Source organism: Rhinoraja longicauda, chromosome 8 (genome assembly GCF_053455715.1).
Source record: "Rhinoraja longicauda isolate Sanriku21f chromosome 8, sRhiLon1.1, whole genome shotgun sequence".
NCBI lineage: Eukaryota > Metazoa > Chordata > Chondrichthyes > Rajiformes > Arhynchobatidae > Rhinoraja > Rhinoraja longicauda.
The window spans coordinates 36005320-36017412 of NC_135960.1; the positions used below are offsets into that span (position 1 = coordinate 36005320).

Genomic DNA, 12093 nt, shown 5'->3' on the forward strand with positions numbered 1-12093 from the left:
ATTCTCCTTAGGGATACAACAACAATAACAAAATTAAGCCTCCCATTCCCTGAAAGTGACAACGCCTGGAAATATATCTATCCATTATAGGACCCCTATGAAGAAATTTGCAGAATAAATTATATCACAAATCACTTCACAGCCAAGGCAACATTTCTGAGTCTTAATCATTGCAGTACTGTTGGAAGTATCGCAGCCAATTTTCCCTACAGCAAGTTCTCACAAACAGGATAATGGATATTGTGATGGTTTCCCAGTAATACACACACTTGTTCAAAGCAGCTCCTTGTGATTATTTATGTTCACTCCCAAGGGTATAGTGGTCTCAATTTATCACATTATCCAAGAAGACTGTAAAAAGTTGTGAACACTTCCCAGTCCATCACGAGTTCTGGCCTCCCCACCATCGAAGGGATTTACCAGAGACGCTGCCTCACAAAGGCAGCCAGCATCATCGGAGACCTACACCACCCTGGCCACACATTAATTTCACCCCTGCCATCTGGGAAGAAGGTACAGGAGCCTGAAAAATGTAACGTTCGGACATCCAGGTTCAGGAACAGATTCTTCCCTACAGCGAATGTAGACACAAAATGCTGTAGTAACTCAACGGGTCAGGCAGCATCTCAGGAGAGAAGGAATGGGTGACGTTTCGGGTCGAGATCCTTCTTCAGACCCATTCCTTCTCTCCTGAGATGTTGCCTAACCCGCTGAGTTACTCCAGCATTTTGTGTCTACATTCGATTTAAACCAGCATCTGCAGGTTTTTTTCCTACACTTCTTCCCTACAGCCATTAGGCTATTAAACACTACAACCTCCAAATAAGCTCTGAACTGCATAGCCTATTAGTGCACTATTATTGTTTGTTTTTTATGTGTACGTATGTGAGCGTGCATGTATGTGTGCATGTATGTATGTGTGTATAAATATTTATATATATATATATATATAAATGTATATGTGAGTATGTGTATACCGACACATAACTTTTTTTTCTTGTTTATTATATTGTTTACAGTGTACCATGTTTATATATTCTGTTGTGGTGCTGCAAGTACGAATTTCATTGTTCTATCTGGGACATACGACAATAAAACACTCTTGACATTAGTGCTGCAAGAAAGATCCTGCCCTTTCCGTACTACCAACAGTATCAACCTCCTGACTACCGTGATTCCAACCATAGGTGGCAGTCGAAATTACCTCTAATTCAATGCTTGTTATTTGTACAAACTAGCGGAATACTTACAGCATCCAATAGGTTAACCACAGACTTGGCAAAGTTGTTGGTGTGAGCCCGGGATGATCTCCGTTTCTTGTACTGTGACAAGAGAAGGAAATGCACAATTAAATTCCATGAGAAGGCAGGTTAATGCTGAGCATATTTCACACAACAAATGCAAGACTCCTACTGACAAGAGGGGAAAACAAAATCAGCAAATAGCAGCTCATCAATCTAAATGTTATTGGTTGTTCAATTGATAGAAAATAGCAAGTGGTGATGAACTGTTTGAGTTTAGATTGGAAGGAACTATTGAATGGTATTGCTCAGGGGTCAGTGATACTCTTTCTAATAGACATCAATGGTCTTGATGTTAGTGTGCAATTAGTGCATTGACAATAAATTTAGGAAACACAGTAAACCATGAAAAGGGCAATAGCAGGCTTCAGGAGAATATACACAGTGAAGTGCACAAATGCTGACTTCAGCAAGGCATCTGATAAGGTTCTGACTTTATAGGCTACTCTGGAAAGTTAGATCACATGGTATCTAGGGAGAGCTAGCTAACTGGCTTCTAAAGGGTAGAAGGGTGTTTCTTTAGACAGAAGGCCTGTGACATGATGTGCCTCAGGGATCGGTGCTTTGCCCATTGCCGTTTGTGATTTATAACAACGATTTGGAAGGGAATGCACAATGTATGATTATTAAGTTTGCAGATGACATGAAGGTGTGGTATCCTAAACAGTGAAGATGGTTATCAAAAATTCCAGCAGGATCCTGATCAGCTGGGTAAAGAGGGTTGAGGAATGGCTAATGGAGGTTAATACAGGCATGTACGAAGCATTGCATATTGGAAGTCAAACCTGGGCAGGACCTTCAGAGTATGGTGAGTACCCAGGGAGTGTTGTAGAGCAGAGGGATTGAGAAGTGCAGATACATATTTTGCTGAAAGTAGCATCACACAAAGATAGGGTGGTAAAGGTGGCTATTGAGTATAGAAGTTGGAATGTTATATTACAGTTGTACAATACATTGGTGAAGCACATTTAAAGTGTAGTGTTCAGTTTTGGTAACCATGCTATATCAGGAGATGTAGAATCAGTATCAGAAATGAGGAATTGTAAAGGTAAAAAGACCCTAATGGGAGTTATCTACAGGCCCCCAAACAGTAGCCTCGACATAGGGTGCAAGTTGAATCAAGAGCTAAAATTGGCATGTCACAAATGTAATGCTATGGTGGTTATGGGAGATTTCAACATGCAGGTAGACTGGGAAAATCAGGTTGGTAATGGACCCCAGGAAAGGGAGTTTGTGGAGTGTCTCCGAGATGGATTCTTAGAACAGCTTGTACTGGAGCCTACCAGGGAGAAGGCAATTCTGGATTTAGTGTTGTGTGATGAACCTGATCTGATAAAGGGAACTCAAGGTAAAAGAGCCATTAGGAGGCAGTGATCACAATATGATGTTTTACTACAAATTGAGAGGGAGAAGGGAAAATCAGAATACAGTATAGCAAAGGGGATTACAGAGGCATGAGGCAGGAGCTGGCCAAATTTGACTAGAAGGAGGCCCTAGCAGGGAAGACGGTGGAACAGCAATGGCAGGTATTCCTGGGAATAATGCAGAAGTTGCAGGATCAATTTATCCCAAAGAGGAGGAAAGATTCTAAGGGGAGTAAGAGGCACCCGTGGCTGACAAGGGAAGTCAAGGGCAACATAAAAATAAACGTGAAGAAGTATAACATAGCAAAGAAGCGTGGGAAGCCAGAGGATTGGGACTCTTTTAAAGAGCAACAGAAGATAACTGAAAAGGCAATACGGGGAGAAAAGATGAGGTAGCCAATAATATAAAGGAGGATAGTAAAAGCTTTTTTAGGTATGTGAAGAGGAAAAAAATAGTCAAGGCAAATGTGGGTCCCTTGAATTCAGAAGCAGGGGAATTTATTATGGGGAACAAGGAAATGGTAGACGCGTTGAACCGGTACTTTGGATCTGTCTTCACTAAGGAAGATACAAACAATCTCCCAGATGTTCTAGTGGCCAGAGATCCTAGGGTGACGGAGGAACTGAAGGAAATCCACATTAGGCAGGAAATGGTGTTGGGTAGACTGAATGGACTGAAGGCTGATAAATCCCCAGGGCCTGATGGTCTGCATCCCAGGGTACTTAAGGAGGTGGCTCTAGAAATTGTGGACGCATTGGTGACCATTTTCCAATGTTCTAAAGATTCAGGATCAGTTCCTGTGGATTGGAGAGCAGCTAATGTTATCCCACTTTTTAAGAAAGGAGGGAGAGAGAAAACGGGAAATTATAGACCAGTTAGTCTGACATCAGTGGTGGGGAAGATGCTGGAGCCAATTATAAAAGACGAAATTGCGGAGCATTTGGATAGCAGTAACAGGATCGTTTCAAATCAGCATGGATTTACGAAGGGGAAATCATGCTTGACTAATCTTCTGGAATTTTTTGAGGATGTAACTAGGAAAATTGACAGGGGAGAGCCGGTGGATGTGGTGTACCTCGACTTTCGGAAAGCCTTCGACGAGGTCCCACATAGGAGATTAGTGGGCAAAATTAGAGCACATGTTATTGGGGGTAGGGTACTGACACGAATAGAAAATCGGTTGGCAGACAGAAAGCAAAGAGTGGGGATAAATGGGTCCCTTTCAGAATTGCAGGAAGTGACTAGTGGGGTACCGCAAGGCTCGGTGCTGGGACCGCAGCTATTTACAATATACATCAATGACTTGGATGAAAGGATTAAAAGCATCATTAGCAAATTTGTAGATGATACAAAGCTGGGTGGTAGTGTGAACTGTGAGGAAGATGCTATGAGGTTGCAGGGTGACTTGGACAGGTTGTGTGAGTGGGCGGATGCATGGCAGATGCAGTTTAATGTGGATAAGTGTGAGGTTATCCACTTTGGTGGTAAGAGTAGGAAGGCAGAGTAATATCTGAATGGTGTCAAGTTAGGAAAAGGGGACGTACAAAGAGATCTGGGTGTCGTAGTGCATCAGTCACTGAAAGGAAGCATGCAGGTACAGCAGGCAGTGAAGGAAGCCAATGGAATGTTGGCCTTCATAACAAGAGTTGAGTATAGGAGCAAAGAGGTCCTTCTGCAGTTGTACAGGGCCCTAGTGAGACCGCACCTGGAGTACTGTGTGCAGTTTTGTTCTCCAAATTTGAGGAAGGATATTTTTGCTATTGAGGGCATGCAGCGTAGGTTTACTAGGTTAATTCCCGGAATGGCGGGACTGTCATATGTTGAAAGACTGGAGCGACTAGGCATGTATACACTGGAATTTAGAAGGATGAGAGGGGATCTTATCGAAACATATAAGATTATTAAGGGGTTGGACACGTTAGAGGCAGGAAACATGTTCCCAATGTTGGGGGAGTCCAGAAACAGGGGCCACAGTTTAAGAATAAGGGGTAGGCCATTTAGAATGGAGATGAGGAAAAACCTTTTCAGTCAGAGAGTTGTAAATCTGTGGAATTCTCTGCCTCAGAAGGCAGTGGAGGCCAATTCTCTGAATACATTCAAGAGAGAGCTAGATAGAGCTCTTAAGGATAGTGGAGTCTGGGGGTATGGGGAAAAGGCAGGAATGGGGTACTGATTGAGAATGATCAGCCATGATCACATTGAATGGTGGTGCTGGCTCGAAGGGCCGAATGGCCTACTCCTGCACCGAAGACAATTGTCTATTGTCTTTGAAGGATGTCATTAAACTAAAAAGTGCACCGAAGATTTACAAGGATGTTGCCAGGACCAGAGGGCCTGAGCTATTGGAAAATGTTGGGCAGGGTAGTTGTTTATTCCTTAGAGCACAAGAGGCTGAAGGGTGATCTCATAAGTTGTAGAAAATCATGTGGGAATTGATACAGTAATTGCACAGAATCTTTATCCCAGGGTAGAGAAATCAAAAATTAGAAGCCATAGGTTAAGTTGAGAGGGGAAAGATTTAATAGGAACTGGAAGGGAAATTTTTTTCACGCAAGTGATGGGTACATGGAACATGCTGCCAGAGGAGGCAGATGACACAGGTAGTATAAGAGCATTTAAAAAACACTTGAACAGGTACATGGATAGGAAAAGCTTAGAGGGATATGGGCCAAACAGAGGCAAATCAAACTAACAGATGGGGAATCTTGGCTGGGGTCGAGGCGTCTGTTTCCATGCTCTATGGTTCTATGACACTAAATACACAGACAATATGGTTGCGTGGGTGGTAGCGACGTTGCTTTTCAGTACGGTATACCCAGATTCGATTGTGCCCTTCAGTGCTATCAGTGTGGAGTTTGCATGTTCTCTCTGCAACAATGTTTCCTTCAGGTGCTCCGGTTTCTTCCCAAATCCTAAAGATGTACGGGTTGGAATATTAATTGGCAGCGGTAAATTGCCTCCTCTTGGTATATTAGTGATAGAATCTTGGAGTAGTGGATGAGAATGAGGTCACAATAAAATATTGGACTAATGTAGGAATTGGAAGAAACTGGTAGTAAATGGTCAGTGTGAACTCGATAGGTCTATACGTCTCTATGAAATATGAATTGTACTTTGGCAGGATGGAAGTGCCAATACAGGAAACAAATAATACAATTGTACAGATGTTCCAACAATAGACTGGAAGGGAGGTGGGGCATACAGAAATCTCTGAAGGTGGTAAAGGAGGATTATAAAATCCCTATATTCATCATTAGTATAAAAACAAGGATATTAAAGACCTTTCGAGAACAGGTGAATTTCCACAGGTGCATCATTTTCTCTATGCTTCATGCTTTATGATGAGGGAGGTACAGGATGGGCTCACTAGAATGGTAACAGAATGAGGACAGGGTCAATGCTGTTCTTTGAATAGAGATGGTTAAAGGAGATTGATAAATGTGTTCAAAACAAAGGAGCATTTTGCAAGAATAAATAAAACTGGAAGGGTTTTGCAGGGAGAAGGATTGATGTGGATTTATAAAGCGACAGGTAACAGAATCAGTAATGACATTATTTATATTTAAAAGGTATGGTGCAATTTGAAATGCAGACACTTGTAAGTTTGATGGAAGCAGATTCATTAGCAACTTTTAAAGGGAATTGTATAAGGAATTAGAATAAAAATATCTGCTGGGATATGGAAAAAGAACAGAGTCTGGGTTTAATTTGAACAATTCCTTCAAAGGGTCAGGAGATGCTTGATGGGCTGAATTACCTTCCTTCGTGTACAATATTCTATCATCCCAACTGGTCTCCAGAATGAGCCAAGGGGCTCAGGTGAACAGTGAACAGTACATTGGCCCAGGTTGCAGGCTGCAATCCAATTGAGGGTTTAATTTGCAAGCAAGTTATTTACAAAAAGAATAATTTTTGTTTAAGGAGGGAAGAAAAATAATCTGTGGTCTGTTGTCAAAGGTCTGTTGACAAAGGAAGGGATTGAAAGCAAAGCACACAAATACTGTAACCTCCAATTGCACTGGTCGGGTTTAACCTTGTTTAAAAAACATTATCTGTGCACAATTAACGGAAAGAGACCTGTGCGCATGGGATGCCCTCTGTTGGTGGAACAGAAGCAAGGCTATAAAGGAGCATATTATCACAATCCATAAATTATGAGCTGACAATGAAATTAAAGAAGCCAAAATATAATTTGCAATTACATGGACATTAATCATAAAGGATAAAGCGATATAAATGCTTCTCTGTAATTTTAGAAAGGCAACATTCATTTTCCTTGGATTTACATTGTTCTCAGAAGATCGCAGTGCGAGCACCTCTTCATCACCCCTACCAGCATACATAAACTGAAGAGTTATCGAAACAACCAGCTTTATTTGCCTGACTGACGATTCCAGGGTTTTTACAAGTTGTATCCTGAATCTCAAATTCTGGAATTAATCATTCCTGTTTGCAAAGAACTTTCTTTCCCATGGTTCCACGCATCTCTTCTTGTCTGCCAGGGGCTACCAGGGTGCTGTTCTTTACTACATCCACAAGACTTTCAGGGAGCAAATAATCCTAAACCGAGATCTTCCAGGACTTCAGGCTTGCCTGTTCCTGCCTTATACATTCCCAGTTGTGACTTCACGTTTCCTGGCCAACACCACTTTCCATCTGCTTATCTCCACAATGTACGTGCTTGCAAGTGTTGGACCTCGATCTGCCCGAGCTCTGTTGACCTCCCAGCAGAGCGAGATGTCCATCGGGGAATGTTGCCGACTGGCCCACTGCAGGAATACGTGCTGAAGGACGCACTGAAGCTTGGTGCAGCCAACGCCAAGACTCTGAGGGGGAGGGCCACAGTCTAGGGTCCTTCCGCTGCCGGACTTGGGGGGCAGGGTGTGGTGGAGACGCCCCTCAGAATAAGGGAAGGAATTCCACGCCAGTGGGCCACATGAGTGGCAAGGGTGGGCGGTAATTTTTTTGTAATTGGTGTATTGAATATCTATATTGAATGTATGTATAGCCTTTGAGAATGTCGGATCGAGTTTTGGAAGAAACATGTTTTGTATATATTTATTTCTTGAATAAAGTATTTTTTGATAATAATTTTTCATGCAAAAGCTTCCACACACCAAGTGTGGCAAGTGAATTTATTAATGCTGCTCCTAGATTTTTATTCACATCGCTAAGAAATGTCCAAGAGCATCTTGCAGATTGCTGAGCTCTCGTTTCGCTTTCCCGATCCACCATCACCACTGCGTTAACTAAAATGCTTCTTTTAAGTTCGCTCATTGGATCACTCAAATGTCTTTGGTGGGATTGCTGGGGCAGGTGATTGAGTTTCTCCTAATCTATTGGTCCCATGTCAGATGGAGTGCAAGTGAAGCAGCCTGCAATGCCCTGAAGCCACAACTCTCTGTATCCAGCGAAATGTTGACCCCATTGGACTGTCTGATGGTAAGCCTCTATCCTCCCAATCTTGGATCAATAAAAAAAAAATAATAAACACACCTCGCCGTACTTGTGCACATAACAATAAACCACAATTGACTAGACAAATTATATAAAGATGCATTTACATACTGCAGAATCATTTGGCAACAACTTTGAAGCCTTGAGTTGTGAATCTTAACTCCAGCCTGTACTGACACCGTGAATTGCTTCAGATTCAACTGCCCCTAGACTCAACCAATACACTGCTCTTCTAGCCAATTTCTCACATGCTCTACATGCCGATAAAAAATTGGCCAGAAGATACCATCTGTAAATGTCACCATGTTCCCTCTACTTATCACTCTTTTGTTCCATGATCTACCCAGCCATTTACTTCAATATTCTCATCTCGGGCCTTCTAATCCCAGCCTAATCTCCAACCCTCCAACCTAAGAAGTTTCCAGTTTTAGATACGAGTTGTCCTATTTCTTTTGATAAGCATTAGAAAAGACTTTGAACTGAAACATTAACTCTGTTTCTCGTCCCATAGACATGGCATGACCTGTTGAGAACATCCAGCATTTTTTATTCTCGACATCTCTTTCCACCTTTAACTGACATTTTGGTCATCTCAAATAACACACTGACACACCTTGTCTAGTAAACTCCTGGGACACGGTTATATTTACTGCACAATGCAAGGTGCATGCAAATTACATGGGTGTGGACGTGTTCCATCCATACCGGTGGCATGGTTGCACAGCTGGAAGAGTCACTAAGCTCCAGAGATCCAAGATCAGCCCCGACCTCTGCCGCTGTGTGGAGTTTGCATGTTCTCCCTGCAAACATGTGGGCTTCCCTCCGGGTGTTCTGGTTCCCTCCCTCCCATGTCCCAACGACATGTGGGCCAATAGGTTAACGTGCCTCTATAAATTAACCCTTAGCATGTAGGTGACTCGTAGAATCTGGTGGAAGTTGATGGAAATGTGGTTGGAATAAAATGGGATTGGTACAAGATATAAATCATCTTTCACCAATCCAATTTCAGTTTCAAATACTTGGGAGTCCGCATCGCAGAGGATCTGACGTGGGCAACGCACATTGCCGCACTGGTGGGTAAGGCTAAGCAGCGCCTTTACCACCTTAGACAACTGAGGAAATTCAGAGTGTCGCTGAGGATCCTTCATTGCTTCTACTCTGGGGCTGTAGAGAGCATCCTGTCCGGCAACATTACAGTCTGGTTTGGGAACTGCTCTGCCCAGGACAGGATGGCCCTGCAGAGAGTAGTGCGTTCGGCAGAACGCACCATGGGAACTACACTCGTCCCCCTGCAGGACCTATACATCAGGAGGTGCAGATCCAGAGCAAGCAAGATCATGAGGGACCCCTGCCACCCCAGTAACGGACTGTTCCAGATGCTACGGTCAGGCAAACGCCTCCGCTGTCACGCTGTGAAAACGGAGAGGATGAGACGGAGCTTCTTCCCACAGGCCATCAGGACTGTCAACTTTGATAACCCCAGAGACTAAATTTTTGTCGACACTTTTTGTGCTATGTTTAGTAACTTATTAACTTTATTTATATGCTGTAACTGTAATTCTTTTTGTGCACAACCCGCAGGCATTGCCACTTTCATTTCACTGCACATCGAGTATGTGTATGTGACAAATAAATTTGACTTGACTTGACTTGACACGCTAAGGGGCAATTTACAGTGGCATATTAAACCACTTAATTGGCTTGTTTGTGTGAAGGAACTATTTTCCATGCTGTATAACTGTGACCCAGGCAAAACAAACAGGTTGGCAAACTGTAGGAAGTATTGCAATGCGCACCATCTTATGGTCGTTAATGATCATGAGCTCCAGGTACTTCATTTCGTAGAAGACACTCCGGCGATGGACCTGAGGAGACAGAAATTGATTAGTCAACCAATCCACCAGGTACTGAGCATGGCCAATAGCAACACCCATAACATGACATTTACACCCTCTCTCCCTTGATACAGCAAATAACCCATCCGTTGGACCAGATAAAGCTGGATAGAGCTCTTAAGGATAGCGGAGTCAGGGGGTATGGGGAGAAGGCAGGAACGGGGTACTGATTGAGAATGATCAACCATGATCACATTGAATGGCGGTGCTGGCTCAAAGGGCCGAATGGCCTCCTCCTGCACCTATTGTGTATTGTTCTACCATCGCCTCAGAATAACTCAGGCTTTCCCAGAAATTAGTTCCATCAAGTCAATGGTCTTCACGTGTATGCGACGTGAATTAAAACCCATATAACTAATGATAAGATTACGATTAATATGCACAATTTCGATTTTGTAAAGCAAATGGCAACTGTATCTTGAAGGTTCATTACAATGATATCCAAACCAAGAGGATACACATATCAGATTAGACAGGTCAGTGAGAGACTACATTTTAGTCTAGGAAAGAACAGGTTGAGTGATGTCTTGGATTAAATTTATGGAAGGAATGATTCACTTTTATGAATATAAATTATATTGAACCTCCAACCACCTGCCCATCCTATCGAACCTCCTCATAACTGGCTCCTGTAATGTATGTGTGTGAGTGAACTCCTGTGAGTTTAATGTAAGCCCCTCCCTGTTCAGCCCTTACAAATCTTCTGCCTCCATTTGGTTAGCATCTCCAGACAATTTGCCTCAATTTCTAAACCAAACTCCACCTAAGTAAACTGAACATTAACCTTTTGTCCTTTGATTCTATTCATTGAGACATGATTTCTTTGTCCCCTCTTTGTCAGGACACTACCATGCTGCTGCTATTGAGTTATCCTGAAATCATTAAGGCTCCTCTAAATTCATCCACTGCATTTGGTGCTCCCAGTGTGGCCTTTAGTTCGATGAGACCAGCGTAAACTAAGCCTTTGTTTCGCCGAACACTTGCACTCGGTCCGGCAAGGCCTGCTGGATCTCGGTTGCTCACCAATTTAATTCCCCTTCCCATTCCCATAATGGCCTTTCCATCCTGAATCTTCACCATTGCCAGAGTGAGGCCACATGCAAACTGAAAGAACAGCACCTCATATTCCACTTGGGTAACTTACAGCCTAATGGTAAGATCATTTAATTCTCCAATTTTATGTAACTAACCTATGAATATCCCCTCCCCCTGTTCTCCATCCCTCTTATTCTCTTCCTCTGTCCCCTTCCACCTACATTCCTTCCTCTGACTTCACTTTTTGCACATCTTCTAACCCTATCTTATCTTATTCGGTGTCTTTTCATCTTTAGCCTTTGTCCAACCATCTGCCAATCATACCCTCCTCACCTGCATCCACCTATCACTTACCAAACTTTGCCCCACTCCACCTCCCTTCCAGCTTTCTCGCTCCTACTACAATCAACCTGAAGAAAAGTCGGGACCCGAAACGTCGCCTTGAGAGCACCCGTGTCGGGACCCGTGCTCGAGAGATGCTCCCTGATCCGCTGAGTTACTCCAGCACTCTGTGCCTTTTTTTGCATGCAGTGATGCAGCCGGTGGAGCGACTACACCCGCAGCAAGGCAGCATCTGCAGTTCATTGTGTCCACACCCTTGTTGTCCCAAGAAGCCGGTGAATTCAGTCCCCAGGAGGAAAATGAACCACCTCACACTAACAGATATCGAAATTTGCAAATCACACAAAGAGTTTACTAGCATTAAATAAACTACTTTTGGATTCTGAAGTGCAAATGGTTGTAGTTACTGTAATAGAAAGATACAGTACAGAAACAGGCCCTTCGGGCCACCGAGTCTGCACTGACAATCAAGCACACACTTACACTAATCCTACATTAAACCCAGTTTATTCTATCCACATTCCCATCAACTTTCCCCCTCCCGCCAAACTCTATCCTCAACTATGCACCAGAGACAACATACTATATGGCCCATTAACCTGCCAATCCCCATGTCTTTGGAAGATGGGAGGAAACTGGAGGAAACCCACAAGGTCACCTGGAGAACCTAAAGTTCAAGGAATTTTCAAAAAATTGAG

At 43.1% G+C, this 12093-nt stretch overlaps 1 protein-coding gene across 3 annotated transcripts in view; it reads right to left on the bottom strand.

Moving 5' to 3' along the window:
• The window catches only part of adam23a (ADAM metallopeptidase domain 23a), a 119723-nt gene that overhangs the window by 51934 nt on the left and 55696 nt on the right, over positions 1-12093 (bottom strand). For all 3 annotated transcript variants that reach the window (XM_078403651.1, XM_078403648.1, XM_078403649.1), the window contains exons 9-10: positions 9920-9988; positions 1251-1322 (exon numbers count right to left, since the gene is read on the bottom strand). In XM_078403651.1, the coding sequence (XP_078259777.1) occupies positions 1251-1322; positions 9920-9988 (141 nt within the window). The remainder of the gene's footprint in view (positions 1-1250; positions 1323-9919; positions 9989-12093) is intronic.